Source organism: Podarcis muralis, chromosome 3, assembly GCF_964188315.1.
Source record: "Podarcis muralis chromosome 3, rPodMur119.hap1.1, whole genome shotgun sequence".
Taxonomy (NCBI): Eukaryota; Metazoa; Chordata; class Lepidosauria; order Squamata; family Lacertidae; genus Podarcis; species Podarcis muralis.
Genome location: NC_135657.1, coordinates 30,314,263 through 30,340,040, shown reverse-complemented (window position 1 = coordinate 30,340,040; position 25,778 = coordinate 30,314,263). Strand labels below are relative to the sequence as shown.

The window sequence follows — 25,778 nt, the reverse complement described above, 5'->3', positions numbered from 1 at the left end:
ATGGTCTCATGTGCTTACTCATCTGCTCCCCTGCCAGTATGGGGAAAGGGACACCAGACTACACTGGAGGGCTGTCCTAAAAGCCACCCTCTCCCAATTTTTGACATGGAATAACAATGATCGCTTGCGTGCGCACATAGAAATGAATAAATATTTCCCGCAAGAAATGCTCGAGCTCCATCACGAGCCCTGTCTTTGCTTCTGCCGTTGGATCGCAGCCTCCGGGGAAATGAATTTCTCTGCTGGCTTCCTTGGGAAAGCCCAGCGAGCACCTTCTTTAGGTTACCTTTTTCCCTCACGGACCAGGGAGTTAAGCCCCGTAGAACTCAAGGCGGCTTTACTCCGGAGTGGGAACAACGGACTGGCTGGAGGCCCCGGCGCATCCAAAGCCGACGCTCGCTCGCCAGTGTCACCGCGGCTCTAAATGCGCCCGAGAGCAGAGCAAGGAAGGCGGGTCGGGCACAACCGCGCGTGATGGCGGGGAGGCGGAGCCGGCCCAGAGGCGGCCGCCAGGTTTGGTTGCGGTGGCAGATGGGCTTGGTCGGTGACTGAGTAGCGGTGCTGCAGGCTTTGGACGGAGCGGCGGTTGCCCGGCGCGAGCCCTCCTCCTCCTCCTCCTCCTCCTCCCCCCCGCGCGGCCCCGGGGGTGAAAATGGTGCCCTAGCAGCGCTGGGACCATGTCGGAAGCGGCCCGGAGCCTCCTGCAGCGCTGGGGCGCCAGTTTCAGGAAAGGCACCGACTTCGACTCCTGGGGGCAGCTCGTGGAGGCGATAGACGAGTATCAGATGTGAGTGCGGGGTGGGCGGCGGCGCCTGGGGCTGCTGAGGCGAGGCGGCTCCGAAGGGCTGGGCAGCCCGGCGGCGGGTGAGAGGCGGCGGGCGGCACTGGGTGGGGCAAAGAAGTTGAGGCTGGGGCGAAGGCACTTGGAGGGCTGCGGGCGCCTGGGTGGGTCTGGCGCTTCTGGGCGGAGGCCGAGGGTGGTGACCCGAAGGGCACAAGCATCGAAAAAGCTCTGGGTGGGGCTGAGGAGCTGAGAGGCTCCGGTTCCTCAGGAGACGAGGGCGGTGGAGGCGGGGGGGTCTGAAGGCTGCAAGAGGTTCTGCCTGCTTGGAGCCCATGTGTCGATGCTTCACTTCAGGAGGATTGTTGTGGGGGTTTTTTTTGGGGGGGGGGTAGGGCCACGAAGGTCCCGGGGGGGGGGGTTGCCTGTGGGTGAAGATGAGGCCGTCTTCACTTGAGGCGTTGGGGAGCCGTGGGAAGGGCTGCTGAACTAGATCACTCCTATCTCTATTTTTAAATATTTGCCTCCAACATTGAGCTTTGAAGCCTTAAGGAAGGATGGGGAGATATCTCCGCCTCAGTGTCCTTGCCCTGGGTCTCTCTCTCTCTCTCTGTGTGTGTGTTCTGCGCTGAAACCTAAAGTTAACATTAGAAATAAAACTAAATGATTTTGATAACGTTGTCTTGCTTCCCCAGGCACATCTATGTGTTTGCCAGTTGTGTGGTGTCTGGCGAAAGTTTTGCCTTTGGGAGCCACCTGTTGTTGTCCACATTGTTAATCTGGATGCTGCAACTATCTCTCAGCCCTTGCTGGAGCTGCCAGATGTGCTGTGGCACAGGGTTTCTTGCAACTCTAGAAACCATCTGTGGAAGAAGGGTTTCTACAGGTGCAGGTGCTTTGGATGCAGTGCCGTGGAGATCTGTGCTTGCCAATTAGATACCTACCCTCCATAAAAATCGGATAGACCCACCTTTTCTTTCCTACCAAGCTTTCATGTTTCGCCGATCGGCACCCAGCTGGCACTTGGGGACTGCTGCATAATATTAATAGCTTGCTGGGAAGCAATTATGACTGCTGTTCTTGACTTGAATCAAATCTGCAAAAAGCCAGAAGACAGGCTGAGATCCAAGAGAGCTGCTTAAGCCTTAAACTAATGCAAGGGGCTTTCAGTGAAATTGGTTCCTATTCAAACAGCTGACATCCTCCCTGCCATATCGCAAACAGCTTTTAAAGCACCTTGGTGACTTCCAGTCAGTATGGCATGAGGAGGGTTCCAGTTCAAGAAAAAGAAGTCTAAAAACCCATTGACCTCACAGAATGAGATTAATAATTCTTTGGCATCTTGTCTTAGAGTATGTGCCCTTCATCTTTCAAATAGTTATTCGCTGTGCGTTACAAGTTACTTCAGAATCTTTTTCTGTCCCTCCCACAACATAGAAGTATCCCTTTTTGAGTGCCATGTAGGTGTGAAGAATAGAATCAGTTATATGCCTTCTGTTGACATATGACTTGTTAGTATATGGCATGTCACCACATCATCGTTAATCAGAGTACGGTGACCCAGTTATTATTATTTATTAAATTTCTATACCACCCTTCATCTGAGAATACCAGGGCAGTTTTAAAAAATATTTAAATCCCACACAACATAGCAAAAAACAAAACAATAGCACCCCCTACACACAGTTTAAAAAGCCATAAAAAGGTAAAGGTACCCCTGACAGTTAAGTCCCGTCACGAACGACTCTAGGGCTGCGGCGCTCATCTCGCTTTACAGGCCATAAATTGTTTAATTAGCCAAAGGCCTGGGAGAAGAGGAATGTGTTCGCTTGACACCTAAAGATATGTAATAAAGGCATCAAGTGAGCCTCCCTGGAGGGAGCATTCAACAACCAACCTTAGAAAGGGCCCATTCTTGTGTTGCCACTCTCTGAACTTCTCCTGGAGGGGGTGCATGGACAGGGTATAAACAACTACTACTATTACTACTACTACTACTACTACTAATAATAATAATTTAGAACAAACTGACCCTCAGAACATTCCCTTCTGGGCCTTCAGGCTGAACACAGTTCCCCACAGCTGCTCTGAGGAGCTCAAGGTGGCATTCATGGGTCTCAGTTTCCCCATTTTGTACCCACAACCCTGAGATCTTGGTTAGGCTAAGAGATAGTGATTGGCCAGAGGAGGGGAATAGTCTCTCCATAGTTCTGGAAATTTATGGGGTCCCTAGTTAACAGTCCTTTGTGGCACTTTTTAAAAAAGTCTTACCAATTCATACTGCAATCCCAATGGAATTCAGTGGGGCTTATTTCTGAGTAATGTACGTTTATTGTGGCATGAACCCACAGCAGACATTGTCACAGCAGGTATATCTTTTGAACCAAGGTTTGCACTGGTCTTTTTGAACCTGAGATTCTTTGCCAACCAGCTTTTACTGAGGTGCCTCAAGTTGTTACTGTTTTTATTCTAGAGTTGTGCTTTTAAGTTGTAACTGCTTGTAACATATGAAAGTGTGGTATATAAATAATTAAATAATGTTAAAGGTAAGACATTTAGTTAGGTACTAAATATCGTGCTCTGGTCCATGGGGTCATGAAGAGTCGGACACGACTAAACGACTAAACAACAACAACAACAACAACAACAAAGTATTTATACAACTAAAACAAGAGAACCAGAACAGATGGAGGCCATGCAACTTTTCTTCTAGGATAAAAGCAACTGTGACTGCTTCTAAACCTAAAGTATGACACTTTTCAGTTTAGTTAGGCACTAAGTAGTTAGTTGTACAAAGGCAATACTGTACTTAAATGTCCACTATATGCTTGCAAGGGAGGAGGATAGAGAGAAAACCAGTGCAACTTGGCTATGTCCCCATGGCCTTATTGGCCACCCCTCTGTGACTTCCTTGCAGTCCCACTGGTTTCAGCTACCTTTGGCTGCCACTGATTTGCAGTTGGCGTTACTGATTAATGAGCATGTATCACTTTTTATATATCATGCAGGTTGTCAAGTAAGAAGACACTTAAATACCTGCTGTTGACATTTGCTGGAGCTGTTCTAGGTCTCCACTGGAATTGCCTGTAAAATGTTAATACAGAGGACAATTCACTCAAGGAGATGCCAAGTACAGTACTGCATCAGATGGTCTGTGCAAATAAAGGTTCATTTCTATGTTTGCGATGGAACTTAATATAGATTTTACATGGAAAATGCTGTAGGGTTTAATGGTAGGCTTGTGGAACTCCAATAATTTTTTCTTGTTAAATTGATTTGGTTTGTGCAGTATGCATTAGTTTCAGACTTTCCTGGAAAACCATGCACATGGTTCTGCGATAGGAATTTAGCCGTTTTGCCTTGCCTCTTAAAACTTTCACAGGTTTTTGAAGGAGGGGATAAACCAGGCAGCAGAAGTGATGAACCTCATCACTAATGTCTCGTCAGAAAGCAGTAGTAACAGCGTGACTCTCTTTTCCCCTGGCAGATGCTTAAGTGGTGGAGCATAACATCCCTTTTCATTGAACTGTATTTCAGGGCTGTCTACTGCACTACTTTCACTCAATATGAGTGTACAAACCTGCCCTAAGAGATGTAATGGTGAAATCTAGAAATGGTAAATGTGGTCCTGTATTTCTAGGACAAAAATAGGGCAGAGTAATCCTGTGGGCGGATTTGGATTTGCATCCAAATCTCATGCACTCAGAGTTGCAGTTTTGCCAGTTTGACTCATGGTGTGCCTTTGGATAACTTGCCAGCTCCCAACTAAGCTTCCCATCTTTAAAATATTGAAAATGGTGCCTCAATAACTGTTAGATTCTTTGACAGATTTGAGCAACCTTTTGCGTACCAAGGGCTTCATTCTGTGATGATGGTAGATGGGGCTGGAGCAAAAAGTAGATGGGACCATTCTTCCATTCTCCTTTTTCATACTGCCAAGGACTTGCTCAGCTGAGCAGGCCACAGCACTCTTGCTAGAAGTGTGAACTTGCAGGGACCTTTTGAAATTAGACTTGAGGGCCACAGATTGCCCATCCCTGTTCTGCAGCAATACGGAGGCCTGGGAATATTGAGGGACAAAACTTTTTTCCTGTTTTCAGCCTTACATGGGAAAATTGAAAATTTTAGGTAAATGGGGAAAACATTAACTACTTACTGTATCTCTTTTAGAATATTGGATGGGGTGCTTTTAAAGGCACTGTTTTAAAATATTGGTGTTCGCTGAACTTCATTCCCTTAAAATGGTTTTTAAGAGCAATCAACTTTGCTAGATTTTATTTTATTTTTACAATTACATTCTGCACTTCATCATAAAAAGTTCTCAGGGTGAGTCACAAAACATACAAACACATAATATCAAAGATGAAAACCTACTTTGAGAATTGTTCCTTTGCTATCCTTCCTAAAAATGTCAGGTTTCACCTCTTCATATTATATTTTTTTTGTAGCTTTATAGATGGGTAGGGACCATCTTTGCTGTTCTGCCTTAACATCATTTAGGTTTAAGATGAGCAAATTCAATCTTCGAAATGAAATCACAAATCTCATACTTCAGAAAGGCAAAAGAGGGAGTGCTGGACAGAAATCATTGTATGCTTGTATAGAAATCTTGCAAAATTGACAGTTTATAGTACGTGTACAGAATTAGCAAGTTATATATATAGTTCAGACTGTTCCACTTAGATTTGTGGAGTTGTTTGGCAACATCAACTGGATGCAGCTTTCTTTGTCTCTTTCCAGGTAGGTAAGTATGAGTTTCCATTTGCAAGTTTAGATCATTTCACTGTTTTTCTTGCTGTTAAATTGATAGCCCTTGTCACTTTACAGCACGGGTGTCAAACACAAGGCCCGCGGGCCGAATCTGGCCCGTCAGACCTCGTCATGTGGCCCGTGTAGCCACTGCCGGCCGCCAGCCTTCACCTTTTATTCTCGCTTTTTTTTTTTTTTGACACAAGAAAGCCGCCTCTTCAGCGCATGCGCGGCAGCCTACAAGCCAGAGAACGTCTGCCCTCTAGCGGCGCCGGCCGTTCTGCACAGGAAACCTCCACTTTACATGTCCTTTACATAGTCCTACAGATACAACCGGCCCTTTGAGGGTGACCAAACTGCTGATGCGGCCCCCGATGAATTTGAGTTTGACACCCCTGCTTTACAGGGTTGTATAACCCTGCAAAGGGATTTATTGTCTCTTTCAAATGTATGCTGTATGCTATGCATTTAATTTATATAAGCAAAGTAGTACTACTTTAATGAAGTCATATTTTTCCATGTACCTAAGATCAGGCTTCCTCAACCTATGTTTTTGGCCTACAACTCCCATGATCCCTAGCTAGCAGGACCAGTGGTCAGGGATGATGGGAATTGTAGTCTCAAAAACATCTGGAGGGCCAAGGTTGAGGAAGCCTGCCTAAGATCTTCAAACACCTTTTTTCCTTCTCAACTACATACCTCCAAAATCTCTAACATTTCCCCACCTTGCTTTTTTTGGGTCTCCCATCTCTTATTCCATTACACAAGAGGTTTAGAAGCTTGACACTCAGGAGGAACCGGAGCCTATAGCTCCTGGCAAAATTAGTACTGCAACTCGGGCCATGAGGAAAAGTGGACTGAACTGTCATGAGGAAAAGTGGACTGAATTTGGTCCATCTACTTCTTCAAGCACCTGAGAAAAGAGGTGCTTCCACTGCAGCATTTACATCTCTTGGCTTTGTGCATTGCTGGAAGCAGCATATAGGTAACATAAATACCAAATGGTCTGATGGTTGATCTGGAAAAACCCTACTAGCTGAAATCATGTGTTACAAGCCGTGTGCTGTGTGGGCTTACATTTCCCCCACAATTTGAAGGATTTCTCATGGAGGGGTATGCAGTTGTGAGGAGAGAGGCAAGCCTTTTCTGATCTTTTTTTCACACCACCTTTTTGGTTGGCCTGCATAATGGGTGTAAAAGCTTCCCCCTGTCTTTTGTTTGTTGTTGTTTTTAAAAGTGGAAAATTGATGCCCTGTTTCCATTTACTGCAGGGCTAGGGGAACTTTTTCAGTCTGAGGTCCACATCCCCTTTCAGGTGACCTGGAGGCCACATGCCAGTGATGAGCAGGCCAGAGGGAAGAGTGGGAGGAGCAGTAATTGTAAATTTTACCTTAAGGCACCAGCCTAGTTTCTATACACACACATACCCAATTCTATATCCTCCATCCAGGCAAGCAAGAATATTCATCAGAGTTCAAGGGCACATTCCAGCCGGGCAAAGGCACTCAAGAAGGTGGGGAAGCAAGGCTGTTAGGGTATGTGGCTTTGGGGACAGAGTATGTAACTGGAGAGAGTCAGATTGAGAGGCCCAGAGGGCTACATTTGACCCTGGGCCTGAGTATCCCTACCCTTAACTTAGTGTGTTGAATAAATCTGTGGGTGACCAGTCAAAACAACCTGTTTTCTGCATTTTCTTGGGCTTCTTTGCTGGGGGATTTGGGGCATGCCACATACTTTGCTGTTTGCCCAGTGGCGTAGCGTGGGGGGTGCAGGGGGGGCCGGCCGCACCGGGCACAACATCTGGGGGGGGGCACGCTCGCACTCCAGTGCTAAAATCCACGGGTTAGGTGGCGCAAATTACCGTACTTGCCTTGCCCCGGGTGCTGACAACCCACACTACGCCACTGTGTTTGCCACTGACCTGCATGGCCCATTCCCTGAGAAAAGCATTAGCTCTGTCTTTGTTGCCACACAGGCAGAGGTGCAATCTTATTTATTTTAGACTTGGGAGAATATTGGTACATTAACTTTCAGAATCCCTGTAAACTGTGGCAACCATTTTCGAGCTTTCTGTCTTCAACTAGCCCTGTGCACACTGGTTTGCCTGCTGGGGAGCTGCTGTGTGTTGCAAAGGTTTCTAGGGTACACAGTTCACAAAGGCGGTTAGCCAGATATATAATAATTGCTTTTCTACCCTGGAGCACATCCAGTGAGGTCATGTAAGGAAAGATCAGTAAAAATAAGAGGGGTTTCTGATGGCTCCTGCTCCTAGGTAGATTCCTGCTAAATGAATTTTGTCTCATCTTGACCCTTTCTCAATAATAATAATGAATTTTTCCAGTGAAGTTCCACATGTTACCGGCTTACAGATTACTAAACAGAATTGCCAACAGCCCGCTTCTGTATGAGTATTTTTTGGAAGCAAGTATAAATTGTTTAGCTTTGATTGAAATAGTGGTAGAAATGGAACTTATAAGTTCAATGTCTAGATTGGGGTGAATTTATTGCTCTCGATCATTATTCCAAGGAATCTCCAATAACCTGATGTTCAGCAGGCTCCAGCAAGACTTTAGGCACACCTCCAACAGGTTGCCGCTGCCTGCTGCTCTTACTACACTAGTACCTTAGCTGTTGTGAAGCTTCCCAGTTCCGGGTGCAGCTTTTGGGGCATTGCCAACAAGGGTGGGTAGCTGCTGTTGGGAGGCAGAGATTCAGAAGCACTATTGGGTGTACTTTTGTTTATATCCTAGCCCTAATTCCTGCCACTTGTGTGAACTTAGATTAAGTTGTCTGGAGTCTGCATTATCTGTTATATGAAACAGCATAACTTCAGTTCCCTGTATGTTACGTAACTCCTTGGTTTGATTGCATCTGCTTAGAAAGTGCATTGGAAGTTGTATATCTGCTTCAAACTCAACTTTCCTGCAAGTCAGATTATAGATTTAAAAAATGATAGGAACAGGGATCTCGTTTTGAGAGTGTTTTGGTGCCCTTGATCACATAAGTGCTTCCTCAAATATAAAGCAATTTCTGTCATTCTCTGATAAGGACTTGACCTACAGAGTTGCTAAATGGTATGGATGTACTATGGCTTTTTATAGAGAATAGTAACAGGTGTTGTTAGGGGCTTGGTTGAGATGTACAGTAGTAGTTTTACTATTTCTTATTTACTCAGAACTTACATCATAGGTGGGAGTTGCGTTAATGACAGTAAGAATTTCCATGCAGAATGTAATGATGGAGGCAACATAGACCAACATAATTGTGTTTTCCAAGCATAAACATAAAAAACATTGGGTGGCTAATTAATGTATGTCTCAATTAGTTCTAGGTGAAAATGTTTGAAGAAGTGCATGTTTTTAAATCTTGGTTTGATTGTCCTTATTTTAATTCTTGTATACCTTACTAACACTATACAATATACATGCGGTTTCATTACTGAGAACACTGTCTGCCTCTTAACATAAAACATACAGGTTCCTGTTTAAACCTGTTTTTAAGAATTTTAAGAGCACAGCTACCCTTTTTATGACCCTAAATTTCACAAAGTGTCTCCCCTCTTTCCAGATTAGCAAGGCATCTACAGAAAGAGGCCCAGTCTCAACCCAACAACTCAGAATTCACAGAAGATCAAAAGGTACATGATGGTGTATGTTCATTGGTGGTGGAATATTCTTTAAAATAGTTTTTAACCCTTTCCTTGCAGTAAAGAGAAAAGAGGAAGTACTATCTGGGCAGCCATTTAAAAATATTGGGTTTTGTGTGGCAGTGAATGTCTGAAAACTGCCTTGTCATTATCTGCCTTCTAAAGCTTTGGGCATTCCGCTTTCAGGAGAAGAAATTTTGTTCAAAGAAACTTAACATAGATTACCATAGACAGAAAGTACTCTCACTGCTAAGCAGGAGGTCCCTGCTTCACCATGCACCAACAAGTTAGCCAGGCCATTGAAAATTCATTCATTTTATTATACAGGTGACATTTTGGCTTGAAACCAAATCTTTCCATTCACAATTTGTTAATGAGAAGGCCAACCTGGCTGCCTCCACTGCATCATTCAGCAGAGCTTTTCTGTGTAGTACAGGGCGTTTTATATTCTAGCCTGATGGAGGTGGTAAAACTAATGGTGTCTCACTGTGACTTGTTTGTGAAGCATTTTGAGAATAAAATTACTTGCATCTGCTGGACCTTGACTCCATAGCAGGTGAATCTCGAGAGGGATCCAGAACACTGTTTTGACTTGTTTTGTTGGATGAACTTCAGTTGATATGGTTTGAGGATGTGAACAAGGTGCTTGGATTGGTGTGGGTATGGACCTTTGGTCTTCATTGCTGATAAAAACTAATAAAGAGGGGAAGGCTAGTTGGGCCAAATGTGATTAATGCCTCTTTACTAGAAAGAACGGTCCCTGTCTGCTGAAAGGATGCAGTGGTAAAACCACTCCTTAAGCCTTCCCTGGATCCACAAAATTTAAACAGCTGCCAGCCAGTTACTAATGTCCCCTTCTTGTACATAGTTCATGAGCAAGTGGTTGCTAACCAAATCCAGGCTCTCTTGGATGAAACAGATTTTCTAAATCAATACCAATCAGGGTTTATCATAGCCTTGGGGCTATGATGTGTGATAGAAGTGAATGTGTATGGGTAACTTGTCCACTGAGATCTGGAGCTTGAATCACTTAATAGGTAAATGCTTCCATACCTAAATTAGGAAAAAATGTATGCTAAAATAGTTTTGATTGAGTCTCCATATTGCTTAATTGACTCTGCCTGGCCTTTGACAACAGTCAAAATTTTGCTCTTGAACAGAGCTCCTCTCTTCTTCCTACTGCAGTCCTCCCTGCAAAAAAAATAAAAATTGCTTCTCAGAACACCATGAAATATGAGGACTATAGCTGAAGGAAGGATCAGCAGATTGGCGGTCTCCCCTTGCATGAATGGAAATGTCTTCTACTCTAGGGCTTTGTTGAATCCCTGCCATTGTGTAGTAGAGCCTTCAAATGGATCTTGAATAAGAGTATGCATGGTGAGGATTCGGAGATTAATTCCCTGCCTTTCAAGGCACATTCTAGGATAGCATTGAAGTATAATCTTCACAATAGGGAAGCCAATGTGCACTCTGAACAGTTTTGGTTAGATCTATGGTCCATCTTAATCAAAAGAGTGATGGGTGGATAAAGGCACAACAAGCAGGTGTTAATGCCAAGGACATTTCTTCATTGTTATAACTGCTATATGTTTATATCTGCTGTGACGATTGTACACCTATCATTGCAAAATGATGAGATTTAATGGATCTTGCTTTAAATGTCAAGTTACAATCTCTGAAAGAATAACCAACTTTGTTTTGGACTATTTTTTAATGTAAAGAGAGTCTTCTTCCTATCTAGAGTAGCAAATTGCTACATGGCAATTAGAAGGGGGCGGGTCTTCCCTGGACACTGCCATCTCAGTGCATAAATTTCTGATGTTCAGGGGTGGGGTGGGGAACAGGAGCAAAGAAAGCATTCAGGTTCTGATGTTCTAAGAAGGAAGGGCCAGGAAGCAAATGAATGATGTGTTTCTTTAGGGAGAAGGGGATAGGTGACTAAATGGAATGGAGTTGGGTTTGGAATTAGACTGAACACCTTTCAGCCACATCTCTCTCTTTTATAAATATGCAAGTGCCAAAAACATTTGGAGAGAGAAACTGTGTTCAGTCATTAATACTAGAATCCACAAAACCAAGGTGGGTGAGCTGGAGTGCATGGTCTTGAAGGCAAGCATAGATAGAATCGGCATAACAGAAAGCTGGTGGAATGGAGAGAACCAGTGTGACATGGTTATCTCTAGGTACAAACTCTATAGGAAAGACAGCTGTGGGCATAATGGACGTTGTGTCACTCTATGCATAATAGAGGACATAAAGTCAAATGAGATAGAAATTTCACTAGTTTAATCCCTTTTTGTTTAATTTCTTCTTACTGATCACACCTCTCTTCCCATGGTGAGTTCTTGGCTATTGTAAAAGGGGGGTTGTGTCTTGATCTTTCTGTTACATTTAGCAGTATCAAGTCATGAAAATCCTGTTTCATTGCAAACTATCACTGTGTTAAAACATACCGTACTTATAGCTGATTACTAGCAATTAGACTTAAAGCTCTAACAAAGCAAAATTCAATTTGGATGAAAAACATGTGCAGTAGCACAATCATTACTTGCACAGCAGAGCTAATGGTTAACATATCCAACAGTGCACTCTTAAGATTCAGTTTTAACATAAATTGTGGACAAAGATTCTCACTTGCAAGGACATTACAACTTTAATGCTTTTAATGTGATAAATGTTTTCCCTGCTGAAAAATGAAGCATCTTGTTGGGGAAAGCAACACTTGGAAAAACATTAGCTGTATCTAGCTGTAGTGTTTTGGATTTGGGTTTTTTTTCTTTTAAAAAAAGTTAGTGTTGGGTGTGGTTCCTGAGAAATAGCTATGAATAATGCTTGCTGGTATCTTGCCACCATTCAATAGATCTCAGTTTCTTTCTTTAAAAAATAACAAACCAGACCTATTCCTTGTGCCTCTAAATCTCTCCCAAGCAAATCTGAGTGCATTATCATTCTTCAACTCTCAAGTGCCTTCTAACACATCTCAAAGCTTTCTGCTCCACAACAAAGTGCAGCTGGCAAGTTCAAGCAGCTGTAATGCTCTAATTTGGGGAGAAGAAATAGGGCTGTAAGCCTAGCTGTTAAGCCAGGAAAGGAAAGCAGACTAATACCTCACTTGCCTCTGGCTCAGTGCAGGGGGTGAGTGGGAAGGAATGTGGGTGGAAGAAAAAGAAGAGAACATCTTTAGCCCTCTTGTTTACAACACTGTATTTGGGAAGAGTCTCATATTAGAATTTAATATATTCTGATTTGCGTTCATCTATGAAGATGTGGTCTCTTGTAGCTCAGTCTGGAAGTTGGTTGTCATTCTGCTTTCAAACTACATGTGTTGCACAGCTGAACTTGCATAATAAAATGTATATCTTTGTGCAGGAGTGTGGCTGCATATGGGAAACAGCTCTTAGGAACACAGAGCAATATTCTTGCCCGCTATTTCTGCCTCTACACTTAGATAGGCATTTTGCCATCTCTTCCATCTTTTACACACACAACTGAATTGCTGCTGCTTTAGTACATGAGCTTGAAAAGAAATATTCTGTTAGCAAAAAAAAAAAAAGGTAATTTTCTCCTCTCACTTACAGAAAACCTTAGCAAAGATCGCAACATGTTTGGAACTCAGGAGTGCAGCTTTGCAGGTACAGTTAATTCAGTTTTCACCTTGTGACTTCCAGTTTCTTTGTGGGTCTCAATGAATGTTAAATAAAAGACCCTATCTATGGAAAGATGGCTTGTTACATATATTGTATTCTATTCCTCTGTTAGCCACTTATTACAGGGAATCAGAAACAGAAGGGGAGATAAAATTAAGCAGTGGTTGAGAATAGAATCATAGAATTGTAGAGACTGTTTGAGGTCTTCTGGTCGAACCTCCTGCTCAATTCAGAATGGAGCTACAGCATTCCTGAGAATCCTATGCTTAAATACCTCCAGCAGAGATGCCATCACTCCTAGGGCAGTCTGTTCCATTGACAAACTGCTTTTTGTTAGCAAGTTTCTCCTAATGCTTAGCTGAAGTCTTCTTTGCAATTTGCATTCTTTGTCTCTAGCCTTCTGGAACATCAAAGCTCTTTACATATTTGAAGATTGCTATCACTTATTTCCTTAATATTATCTTCTCCAGGCTCAACACACTCAGCTCTCTTTCTGTCAGTCTTCATAAAACTTAGTTTCCAAACCCCTCACCGTTCTGACTACCCTCCTCTGTTTGGTCAATGTTCTTCTTAAAACATCTTCTGAATATTGAAGGTGGTGGCTTTCTGCCTGTATTTTCAAGCCTTCCATGTTAATCTCACCGAAGTGTTCCTAAATATCACTGAAGTGCTTAGGGGGCTACTCACAAAGGTGCTCTTGTCCCATGAACAACAAAGTAAAGTAGACTGATCACTTCACTAGTAGTGATGTATTTTGGAGTTGGTCTAGGATGAGAATGACGTCTAGTTTTATTCGTTGCTTTTCTTCACCTTTTAAGTTTTCTCCTATAGATACTCTGCAAGAAAAAGTAACAACATCACTCATATATATACTTCAGAGAAACTTTAGTTCCTTTCCTACTGACATGTTAGATCACAATAGAAAGTAGCGCAAACTGAAACCTGTTTCATAATCATCTTACTACAATCAGTACAGGAGTGAAGCCCTTTGGGCTTTTGCTGAAATTCTCAATGTGAAACTACCCTATACTGAACCAGACCATGCAACTGTCTACAGTCTATTTTTCTGTGACTCAACTAGTCATTTCTCCAAGCAGAGGTCTCAACCCTGGTATCTGAGATCCTCTTAACTAGAGACACCAGGGACTGAACTTTGGACCTTCTGCACGCAAAGCATATGTATGCTTTACTGCTGGAGCAGAAAAAATAGAACTGAGAAGTGTGATACACGGCAGTATGTTTCCTTTGCCATAAGAAAAGCAGCCAGGTTCTAGTCGTTGAGATTTCTGAAGCCTTCCTCCCCGTAGTCAAGAGGAGCTGGAGGTGCTTGCCTTGATATCACACTGAGAGGTGAAGAAATGCTGCTGGCCAACAGGCAGACTTCTATCTCTGGTTATCTTGCTCAGTTAATCTCTCATAGCTGTTAAAAAGAAAAGTAGAGATGATAAGCCTGCTGCCAGTGGATTTCTCTCCCTTCAGTTTGACATCAGGACAAGCTCCTTCAGCTTTCCTATTGAGGGAGCCTTTAGACCGTGGCTTATATTTTTCTCACAGTGAGTATAATGTTTCGCTGGGCTCTGACTTTAAACAAATCAACCCAAAGTCTACAGTGTCATTGCTTTCTTTTAAGTACATACTACTAAATTGCATGCTGTTTCAACATGCCAATACTTCAGTCTTAAGCAATTGTGTCATTATTTGCCTTCAACAAAAGCATAATTACTTCTTGATATCTATATAGATTGCCAACAGGTCTCCATGCAATATAATATGTGAGCATCACCAGGATGTTTAATTAATTAAATGCAGTGACTAGTAAACTAGTTGTTGCTGCTGTCCTGTGTTCGCTGCAGCCTTTATTTCTTCCTGGTCTATAACTTGCTTTGCCCTCCAGTCTTGATCTATGCTATCTTCTCCTTGTAAAGTTATTTTGGCACAAGGCCCCAGCTTAGTTCTTCCTGATCAGACATCTTATCACTGGTTTCTTCACCTCTGGCCTGGTCTGACCACATGAACAATTAAAACACATCCATAAACCTTAATGTTTTTTGTCCTGGTTCTAGTCCTGTAACCTGCAGTTCTCCATATCACGTTTGAATCCAACTCCCATCATCCCCAGCATGACCACTTGTCAGGGATGATTGGATTTGGGAGTCGAACAACATCTGAAAGGCCACAGTTTAGTCCTGTAAACCCTGCTCTGAATTTTGGTGGTCCTAACACACACAAAAATTCCCACCCTGTGGTTTAATTAAAATATATAAGGGACCAATGTGTGTGTGATAAAGTGGATCTAATATGGAAAATGATTGGACATTAGTACCATATTCAATTTTTGAAAAGAGAGCAGATATTGCTTAAGACTCACGAGGGAAATTATTTTTTCTATTTCTAATGCCTTAATGAATCTTCAAGAAGCTGGAGAGAATGCTGTCTTTTTTGATGCGTTAAAGACATGCTGATAATTCAACATGTTTTCCAGTCAGTTTTTTACATCAGCAGGATTTTGTGTCTCAATAACTTTTTCCCTTTAGGTAAACAATGAAGTTCAAAGGTACCCAAAGAACTAACAGTTAGTTTCTCTTTGAAATACAGGGCCCTTTCAGGAAACAAGAGGTAGAACAAAATGCAAAACCAGCACTACTTTTACCATTGTAACTGGCTGTAGCAATGGATAGTAGATACAGATATGTAATACTACTTTCCTTTTAGTCTACACAGTCCCAGGAAGGATTTAAGCTAGAGGATCTGAAGAAACTAGAACCAAGTAAGTATCTTTTAATTTCAAGAATAATTTAAAAGCAGTGTCAGTGTGGGATGGTGTTCAGTCAGCTGTGCTATTGTGGTATTCTGGTTTCTCTTACTATGCACCACAAAGAACAACTTGGAGGGCCCACAAGGTAGTCTTGGTTTTCATATCTAGGTGCTTGGGCTCCTGATTGCTATAAATGTATTCCAAACAGTTCTATAAAGATTCTATTGGTAAGCTAGCAGCTGATTGGTTTTCTCCAGGAAAATAATCTTCCAAGCATGCTGTTCCGTCAAGCAACTGATGAAGCAACTCTCTAGACCAGAATTTCCTAAAACGAATGCTGTGAAAAAGATGTTAATGCATCATGAAAATTAATTAAACGAGAAGTTACCTTTGAACTGAACATATCAGCACAGATTTCCACTGCATTTGTGCATAATTCACTGGCTGTTTACCCTTCCAGCACAATCAGCTTCGCTTGGAGGAGGGGAATGTGTATGGATCATTCAATCACTGTTGATGTAAAGATAGATTATCCCTCCTCTGAGACAGCTGCCCATTATGTGCCTACATGAGCCACTCACAATGCATGTCCAGAACAGTGACTATTGCAGACACATAATGGGTGTTAGTCAAGAAATGTCTATGCAGTGTAGACTCATTGAAACAAATGACCATGATTAACCTAGGTCCATTAATTTAATATTTCTGCTCTGAGTAGAAGTAAGTTGATTACAAACCAGTGCACAGGTTCCACTTTGGCAGGTAGCTTTCTTTGATCCAAAGGGTTTATTTTAATGTAAGGTATTGACTGATCTGGCCAATGGTCCGTCTAGTCCAGGCATAGGCAAACTCGGCCCTCCAGATGTTTTGGGACTACAACTCCCATCATCCCTGACCACTGGTCCTGTTAGCTAGGGATGATGGGGGTTGTAGTCCCAAAACATCTGGAGGGCCAAGTTTGCCTGTGCCTGGTCTAGCCCAACATCTTGTTCTCAAAATTGCCAACCAGATGCCCATGGGAAACCTGCAAGCACTCTACCCTTCAGTGGCTTCTGGCAATTGGTATTTAGAGGCCTACTGCCTCTGACCATGTGTAGCCACCATGCCTAGTAGCCTTTGATAACCACCAACTTGGATGGCTTTAAAAGGAAGTTACGCAATTCATGGAGGGTAGGGCTATCACAGCCTCCTATGTGAGTGAACTACCCTGGAACTTTTTAAAATAAAGGATGGCATGTGAGTATTTTAAATAAATCAATATAAGCAAACTTCATGAGTGAAACATTCCATTGTAATTTTAACCTTCTTGTGAACTTTTGACCCTCCTATGCAGGAGAGAGCTGCGAGAGCAAGTATTTTACAACCCAAATTTTCTAACCAATACCCAAATGCAGCATGATTGAAAATCCTATTTCTTCACACATGGAAAGCTTGAAAACAGTAGTGTCATATTTTGATTTGGGCAAAGGGGACTGAATTGATGTTGCTCTGAACCTGGTACTTTTTTCTCCACTTGTAACTCTTAAGGACACGATCCTATGCAAGTCTGAACCCCTCTTTGCACGTTGTGGCTTATTCCCAGGAACGTGTGCATAACACTGCAGCCTTGGTCTCTAGTGTGCTCTTTCGCAAAAGAGAGAGGTGCCCTGAATTTTTCCATTCTTGAACAGGAGAGTGGTGAAATTGGATTCTTCTGTAGTAAAGCATTGAAAGCAAAGTGCTTTCCTTAACTTCTCAGTGTGTTGGGTAAATGACAGGTAAACCATTAAAAACAAAGAACCTGTATGTGTAAACAGTGTAGCTGTAAATCCAAAGCCACAATATGAAACATTACTTTGAAATGAAAGGTCTTGTCCATCTGTAACCAGGGCTACGATTAATTGTACTTCATGAAGTTCAGCAACCTTATAGAACTTCCTCATATTATCAGGACTGGATATTCCATCTTATTCTGGAGTAGAGTCCTATGTATACAATGCCTTATTCCCTCCTTCCACCCCCTTTAATTTACATGATGGTAGCAGATATTGTTCTATTAAAAAAATACATACTGTGTGTGATTGTGTGGGACCAAATGATAAAAGTACCATCACCAATTCTTCATACTATTTCCGAGAGATTATTGTCTGAGCCTTACTAGGAATGAAGGGAAACACTATTGGTTCTCAGTGTTTGCAAGTTGCTAATTTTTCTGAGAAGAGAGCAAGCTATTTCAACATGAAAAGACAAAAAGTATGGCTCTCACATTGACATTGATTTAAAATACAATCGGATGTAATTTTTCTCACCATGCATTTGACCCTTTTTCTTTCATTCTTTGCTTTTCTTGCATGAATTAGGTTGTAGGAAATGCTACTTACCCTTAAAACTCAGATTTTTTTGGGGGGGGTGACTGTGAAAATGATAATTACAGTGACCCTGTTGTTATGTTGTATGTAAGGAGCCACCATTTCTTTCAGGTGTCTTCTGGGAGGGCACAAGAATGAAACCCTCTGCCTGTTTATTTCATTTATACACTAATTAGGCTTTTTGATAGTTGATGTGACTGTCTGTCTTCCCTTACAGTCTTAAAGAATATTCTTTCCTATAATAAAGAATTCCCCTTTGATGTTCAGCCTGTTCCGCCAAGGTAAGCAACCAATAAATTAGAAGTATATATGGAGAGGGCTTTAGAAAGCTATACCAGAGATTGGAGTATAGTGTCTAACAGGGAATTGTTATAGGTCAATTCTTACTTCCTACCATCTGGAAGGCTACGGATATTTCCTCAAGCCATACTGTTCATTGCAGGCACATTGATCTGAAAATAATTGAGTGATGAAGGTGCATAATCACCCCTCAGTTGTGGTGTGTGTGTTTTTAAAGGAAGATCTTAGCACCTGGTGAAGAGGAAGATTTGGAATTTGAAGAAGATGAGGAGGAGGGTGGAGCTGGAGCAGGATCTCCAGACGCGTTTCCTGCCAGAATTCCAGGTAGTAGGGGCACCATTTTCTTCAAATGTCATTTACTAGGATGAGGGTGATGATGTGGGAGTTAAGATTTGTTGCAGAAGTGGTTGGGTGCACACTTGGATGGTCATTAGCGAATGGATGATGGCGCACGCCGTTGACACGATCGCCCCGAGTGCTCTCTTCCTCTTTGTGGAGCCCATTTGGCTCCCTGGTATATTTCAGAGGAAACAAGCTAGGAGACGGCTCAAACATGAGTGGAGGAAAATTGCAATCAAATGCAATCGAACACTGGTGAGGGCTCCTCATTAAGCCTACCTAGTGGCAGTGAAGGCAGTAAAGAGGGCATACTTTGCTGCCTCCATTGCATCCTCATTGTGCTGTCCAGCAGAACTTTTCCGGGTAGTGTGGTGCCTTTTATAGTCTGTTCTAAAAGAGATGATAGAACCAACAGTAGCTCACTATGACTTATTTGCAAAACATTTTGAGTATAAAATCACTTGCATCCATTGGGATCTTGACTCCACTCCTATAGCTGATGAATCTCTAGAGGTGTCCAGGGCACCTGATAGTTGTGCTTCCTGTTCCCTGGCAAATTGCCATGTCTGAAATGGCTCTTAGACCACCAGCACTCGCTTTCATTTTTGTCTTCTATGTCTGGACAAAATCTGTAGTTAGATACGTGTAAACATAGTGTTGAAATACTTTTTACAGAAGGGCTTAAATGTGAAAGGCTTAAGGTGACTCATGCAACCTACATTTCGGGAGGCATTATATACTGCTATTCTCAAATCAGCTGCTTTGCTGAATTTGTACTGTTCATTGTACTTGCTTTGCCTGTACAATCTGCTTGTTTCCATGGATCCCCTATTGCATTATTGTGCTGCCTAACTGTACGTGGTCTTGTCTTCTACATGCATGGCTCCATCGTGTAACCATATACTACATAATTCATCTAACGCAGGAGCCAATGAAGGTATGATAATATCTTAATGGGAGCTGCTATTAATTGTGAATGTGTTCATATTGGCCAGAGCACTGGCCTTGTGCTTTCACTTGGATGTGAAAACTCTTGTATGTAAAATCATCCTGCCCACAGCAACAAATGCTAGATGTTGCAGAGCTCTTTGCCCAGGCCACCAGACAATTAAACCCAAAGTCAGAACAGCTCCAAGTGTCCGTATTGCTTTATATGACCAGGGTCACATGGAAAAAGTAATTCCACTTTGGGGGCGGCGGCAGGGGGAGGTTGTAATTTGAAGAGTAGATCCTGCAGATTAATACCTGGTACTATCTCTTTCAAAAGGAGGAAATTTATGCTGATATTTATTTCTGAACTCTAACATACAATAATATTCATTGGTTACCTTTGATCAGACCTTTGTGAAACTCTTCTTGCCAGTTGCTGTTTTGTTATCTAAGGTGACTCAAATGTAGATTTGTACTTATATATACACAGGTTTATCACCATATAGAGCTGCGAGTACAGTTGTTAATTGGCCCTGAGCCGCCATTTTGCATCTGGCTCTGCCATTTCCCCGATCCACTATTTTACACCTGGTTCCAATTACTGGACCTCAGAGTTCCAGTTAAACAGCAATGAAGTTGACCTCAGAGCTGACCTCAACCCCCTGAAGTCTGCCCACCTCAATTGAATCGAGGTCTTTGGGTACAGAGGTGAATCTTTTGTCTTCCCACAATGGGTGTATCTGTTCAGTGCTTATTTGGGGGATTAGATGTACTAATATAATATATCTGATCCTTGTAATCCAAGTGTACTGGATTACTGGTGGCTGGTACCTTGCTTCCCCATATAGTGAACTTCGAAAAGGACCTGCAGACTTCTTACTCATGAGACTTGCTGGCAGATCCAAATGAATAGCTGCTTGTTTGTGGCTCAAGGTGGTCTTTTGACGTTAGGCAGTCCCGTTTTTCCTTGAATACAGTCAGTGGATTGAATCCTCCAGGTTCAGAATGCAGATAAAAACTAGTAGAAACTGTGCTGAAGGGCTATAATTCTGTTTCTTTAACACCCCCTTGTCTTATTTTCTTGCCAGGTACATTATTACCCAGATTGCCATCTGAACCCGGGATGACGTTGCTTACTATCAAAATAGAGAAAATTGGTCTTAAAGATGCTGGGCAGTGCATCGATCCCTATATCACAGTTAGTGTGAAAGGTAGTTGTTGTGTTAGTTGCGTTGGTAAGGCAATTAAGTCAAGCTTTGTTCCTTTGACACTTCTGATCTACTCCCGGCTGCCAGCAGGCTTGGCAGTAATTGCTTAAGACTATGGGGTGCAGGATACTGCAACAAGGAGTAGGAAAAATTGCCTTCCTTTTTTTTTTTTTACGTTAGTCAATGCTTCTGCTGAATTAAAAGGATTCCTTAAGCAGAATGGCAACATTGGATTTCACCCTAAATAAATATGTTGTCATATGCATGTGTTTCTCTTGCAACAAGTGATACACAATGAGAATTCCTAATAGGTGTGATACGTCAGTTCCTTGTGGTATTATGTACACAATTTTGGATTGGACATGATAGTCATGTAAGATACTCGCCTTGTCTAAAGGTGATTCTTGTGCTGTTCCCAAAAACAAATGCTTTTTTCACTAGTAACATGTATAATTCTGTTGTTACATTTTCAGGAATGGAGGCTTCCAAAATGTTATGCAGTGGTCCTTGTATTTTTCTAAGAATTGAAACAGCTCTCTCTCCTGATAAAAACGTCATCTTTTGCCTCCTAACAGATTTGAATGGGATAGACTTGACCCCTGTGCAGGACACACCAGTTGCTTCAAGGAAGGAGGACACATACGTTCATTTTAATGTGGACATCGAGATTCAGAAACATGTTGAAAAATTAACAAAAGGTTTGTTGCATCGAAATGGGACCAGCTGATCAAAGCTGAATTTAGAACCACTTCAGAAGTCAAAAATCTAGGGTGGGGAGGAAGAACATTTCCATGTTTTGCTTTCGTGAGAGATTGACAACAGTGTTTCTAGTAATTGCTCAGTACCTTTTATAACGTAAAGCAAAAAGTGTTGCTGAATCATAGAATCATAGAGTTGGAATAGACCACAAGGGCCATCGAGTCCAACCCCCTGCCAAGCAGGAAACACCATCAGAGCACTCCTGACATATGGTTGTCAAGCCTCTGCTTAAAGACCTCCAAAGAAGGAGACTCCACCACACTCCTTGGCAGCAAATTCCACTGTCGAACAGCTCTTACTGTCAGGAAGTTCTTCCTAATGTTTAGGTGGAATCTTCTTTCTTGTAGTTTGGATCCATTGCTCCGTGTCCGCTTCTCTGGAGCAGCAGAAAACAACCTTTCTCCCTCCTCTATGTGACATCCTTTTATATATTTGAACAGGGCTATCATATCACCCCTTAACCTCCTCTTCTCCAGGCTAAACACGCCCAGCTCCCTTAGCCGTTCCTCATAAGGCATCGTTTCCAGGCCTTTGACCATTTTGGTTGCCCTCCTCTGGACACGTTCCAGTTTGTCAGTGTCCTTCTTGAACTGTGGTGCCCAGAACTGGACACAGTACTCCAGGTGAGGTCTGACCACAGCTTAATGGGAGGCAGCTTTGTGCCAAGCCTATAAAAAGAAGCACTCTGCCATGTAACATGCACTGTGTTGCTACAGCTCTACATCATCTCTACATGGCTCAGTCGGGTCGTGGGTTCAAGCCCCACGTTGGGCAAAAGATTCCTGCATTGCAGGGGGTTGGACGAGATTACGCTCATGGTCCCTTCCAACTCTACAATTCTATGACACTCTATGTGGTTGGGGGTCTTCACCCTCTGTATCCTAGATTCCTCCTATCAAGGAATGATTCTTTTCCCCTCTGTTCAGGTGCAGCTATTTTCTTTGAATTTAAACACTATAAGCCTAAGAAAAGGTTCACCAGCACCAAGTGCTTTGCCTTCATGGAGATGGATGAAATTAAACCTGGACCAATTGTTATAGAACTGTAAGTGACCTTGGGCACATGCTGTGCACTCAGATCCTACCAATTGCTTGCATGTTGAAGAACATAACTACTTGTGCTATGCTGGATTGGCAATTGCTGCTCAAAGTCTGCTAGACTGATAAAGAAGCTGAGCATCCTCTGTCAAAGTATTAAAACTTTTAGTAGGTAAGATAGCAGGGGAGTGATAATCACAACCTAATACATCTTGACATGGGATGCTGCAGCGCACAGAGGCAGGTTCATCATAACTGTGTGCTTGCACATGTCCTAAGGTTTTATTAAACTAAAGAGCCTGACCGTTCTTTATGTAATTATAGGTACAAAAAACCCACTGATTTCAAGAGGAAGAAACTCCAGTTGTTGACCAAGAAGCCACTTTATCTTCACCTCCATCAAACACTGCACAAAGAGTGACTTTTGTGAACTGAACCACTTGCCACAAAACCATAGCAGCTGCCTTATGTAGCACTCATCCTTCAGGACGCAGGGGAAATGGCTGCATTTTACCCAGCAAGTCAAATGGGACCATCACCTGCCGCACATCGAGTGGATCAGCAGCCAAGCCCTGCCACCTAGGTGCAGTTTTCTTTGGAATGTATATTTTTATCACAGATGTTCCAAAGCGTGTTGTGAATTTTCCTAATTGGGCTGGTTGTAAGAGTTCAGTTTTGTAATTTGGTTTCTACACCCATATAAGAACACCCCAACTAAGGCGGTTGGGAAGTCCTCATCCGCCAGACCTGATACAGCAATAAAGATGTGCCAGTATCAACAAAATTATTATCGTTGCTCTTCAAGTATGCATCTCTCTCTAGTCAATGGATTGATTTTATGAAGGTGACCCCACCCCCCCAAAAAAGCAGCACTTGAATTTACTTGATGCAAAAAGATACATGGTCATGCTGTGCCCTGGATTGCCTTCATCTTTTCATATGCCTGTTTTTTCTTCAGTTTGGGGACAAAAGTAGCTACAAATGAATCATGGTGCTTCTGAATTACCGAAAATAAATAGGTAATTTACACTTGCTAAGGCAAATTAGGAATAATCTGCTGATCACAAGAAAGACTGCTTGATAATTTTTTTTAAAAAAAATCAGGTAGTTTGCCTACTGACTTGAATTTTTTACATTGATCATTAAGGAAATTACCGTATTTTTCATCCCATAGGACGCTCCATCCCATAGGACGCACCTAGTTTTTTTGGGGGGAAATAAAGGAAAAACTTTTTTCCTTTATTTCCCCCCAAAACCAGTTCGGGGAACAGCGGTATGGCGGCGCTGCGCCTCCCCGCTGTCCCCCGAGCTTGTGGGGCTGGCCGATGTCTGCCCGGCGGGAGGGGCGCTCTGCTTCAGGGCGTCCCACGCCCCGGGCGGCAGGCTGCTATCCGCAGCGTGGGGAGCCCTGCGGGGAGTCCCGCGGGCTCCCCAGACTTGCTGATAGCTTCAGCGAAAGCCTGTATTCGCCCCATAGGATGCACACAGATTTCCCCTTCATTTTTGGAGGGGGAAAAGTGCGTCCTATAGGGCGAAAAATATGGTAAGTCACCCACCTTGTTATATGAAAAACAAATTGTATAACAACTTTAGAGGAAACAGATGCTGTTACCAGAGGAACTGAGCTCTTTGCCAGCCTCCATACAAAATTCCCTATGAAATTTACTTTAAGAGAATGGAAATATGCAAAATAATTCTGAGATCATGGACTTGCATGGATACTTAACTAAGGGTGTGTGCATCAACTCTGTGGAGAGGCCAAATAATGAGACCAACTGGGGTGATACCTATATGCTGTATATTCTCCATTTCTTAGGGCCCTAGACTCTGCAAAAAGTAGGGCTGTCCAAATGTTGCCTGAAGCGCTCTGGACTGTTTGATCAGCAGAGGGTTTTTAAAAAACATTAAATTAAAAGCTTCATTTACTTTTTTTAAAAAAGAAGCTATATTGCTCTGCTTTAACAGAAAGAAACGGGGAGCTCTTCAGAAATCCACAGGCACCATTCTGGGCACCTTCATGTTATAAGGCCTTTTGGAGATGGGTTAGTGTGCAAAGGTTTTTTTAAAAAACAACAAAAAACAGATGAGCAACAGCCGGCTAGTTTACTTTCTAAAGTAAAACTTGTTTTACCCAGCAGAAGGGGGGAAAAGAAAAGCCACAGCTGGAGTGTTTCTTCTTGATGGCAGGCACACGACTTAAGTCTTAATACCAAGAACTATTCTGAAAACATTCTTAGTCAAGACGAGTAGTTCCTACTACACTGGTACCTCGGGTTACAAATGCTTCGGGTTACAGACTCCACTAACCTAGAAGTAGTACCTCGGGTTAAGAACTTTACCTCAGGATGAGAACAGAAATTGCATGGCGGCGGCAGCGGGAGGCCCCATTAGCTAAAGTGGTACCTCGGGTTAAGAACAGTTTCAGGTTAAGAACGGACCTCCAGAACGAATTAAGTTCTTAACCAGAGGTACCACTGTATGCTACCCAGCAAAAGTATTTATTTGCCCCCAGAATGCCTTAAGTGATTATCACAAATGGAACTGTTCTTTGAAGTGTGAATTGTCTCTTTACGTAATACTCAAAGCATTTTCTGATCCTTTAGAAAGCTTCCAAAAGACCAACATTAAATGATAAGAGAACATTGATGATGAGACGAGATTGATGATGATAAAAGAACATTAATGATGGGGCTAATTCTCCTAGAAATGCCCTTTCATACATACCATTTCATAGAAAGCTGTGTGTTGTACTCCAAAGAAGGAAAGTTTGTATCTGTTTTAGCATATAAGCAGCAGCCTATAGAAGCAGCAGCCTATAGAAGCCTCTTTCCATGTGCTTCAAGTCTGGACTAAGTTTTGTTTACTCTTAAACCAATTACACATTGAGATTACTGTTCTAAACATCTGCATATTCAGCAGTAAGCCCCACTGAAGTCACTGCTGAGTAGATATGTTTAAGGCTGGGTTGTAAGGTAGTCTTATCTGAGCTATCTTCTTGACTGATGTAGTTTTGAAACAAGATCTGGCCTACTACAGAGCCAAACATGACAAGCAAAAAGTAATCAAAATGAGCACAAGGGAAGGGTGAGCTTCTGAGCCCCACTTCAGCAGCCCTCTGTGCTAGCATCTCTAGAGAATCCTCAACAGTACTGCTCATGGAAGCTGCATCTGCCCAAAGACCCCTTCCCCACGGCAGCTCCACAGCCCATACTGCTCAGGAGGGTCAAATGACTCCAATGAAGCCAGCTGGGGTGGGGTAATGGAAGGAGTCCTGGGCAA

The 25,778-nt window shown here is 42.6% G+C and overlaps 1 protein-coding gene across 4 annotated transcripts; it reads left to right on the top strand.

Annotated features, from left to right (window-relative positions):
* Positions 1-523: 523 nt before the first annotated feature.
* AIDA (axin interactor, dorsalization associated) lies at positions 524-23,283 on the top strand. 4 transcript variants are annotated; one of them, XM_028724575.2, is made up of 12 exons: positions 524-787; positions 9,098-9,167; positions 12,755-12,808; positions 15,419-15,439; positions 15,536-15,590; positions 18,144-18,207; positions 18,444-18,550; positions 19,491-19,502; positions 20,584-20,706; positions 21,279-21,401; positions 22,389-22,506; positions 22,824-23,283. In XM_028724575.2, exons 1-12 carry the CDS (start codon positions 678-680, stop codon positions 22,918-22,920), a joined length of 954 nt encoding a protein of 317 aa, XP_028580408.1. In that variant the 5' UTR covers positions 524-677; the 3' UTR covers positions 22,921-23,283. The 4 variants fall into 4 exon arrangements, with proteins under 4 accessions (XP_028580408.1, XP_028580411.1, XP_028580410.1 ...); XM_028724578.2 differs by lacking the exon at positions 15,419-15,439 and having other exon boundaries at positions 525-787; XM_028724577.2 differs by lacking the exon at positions 19,491-19,502 and having other exon boundaries at positions 526-787.
* Positions 23,284-25,778: the final 2,495 nt, after the last annotated feature.

What these genes read in the sequence shown, in the direction of transcription:
- AIDA (XM_028724575.2), top strand. Translation starts at nt 678, where the DNA reads ATGTCGGAAGCGGCCCGGAGCCTCCTGCAGCGCTGGGGCGCCAGTTTC. An exon ending in GCGATAGACGAGTATCAGAT is followed by an intron (nt 788 to 9,097) that starts GTGAGTGCGGGG and finishes CCCTCTTTCCAG; the next exon opens with ATTAGCAAGGCATCTACAGA. An exon ending in TCAGGAGTGCAGCTTTGCAG is followed by an intron (nt 12,809 to 15,418) that starts GTACAGTTAATT and finishes TTTGAAATACAG; the next exon opens with GGCCCTTTCAGGAAACAAGA.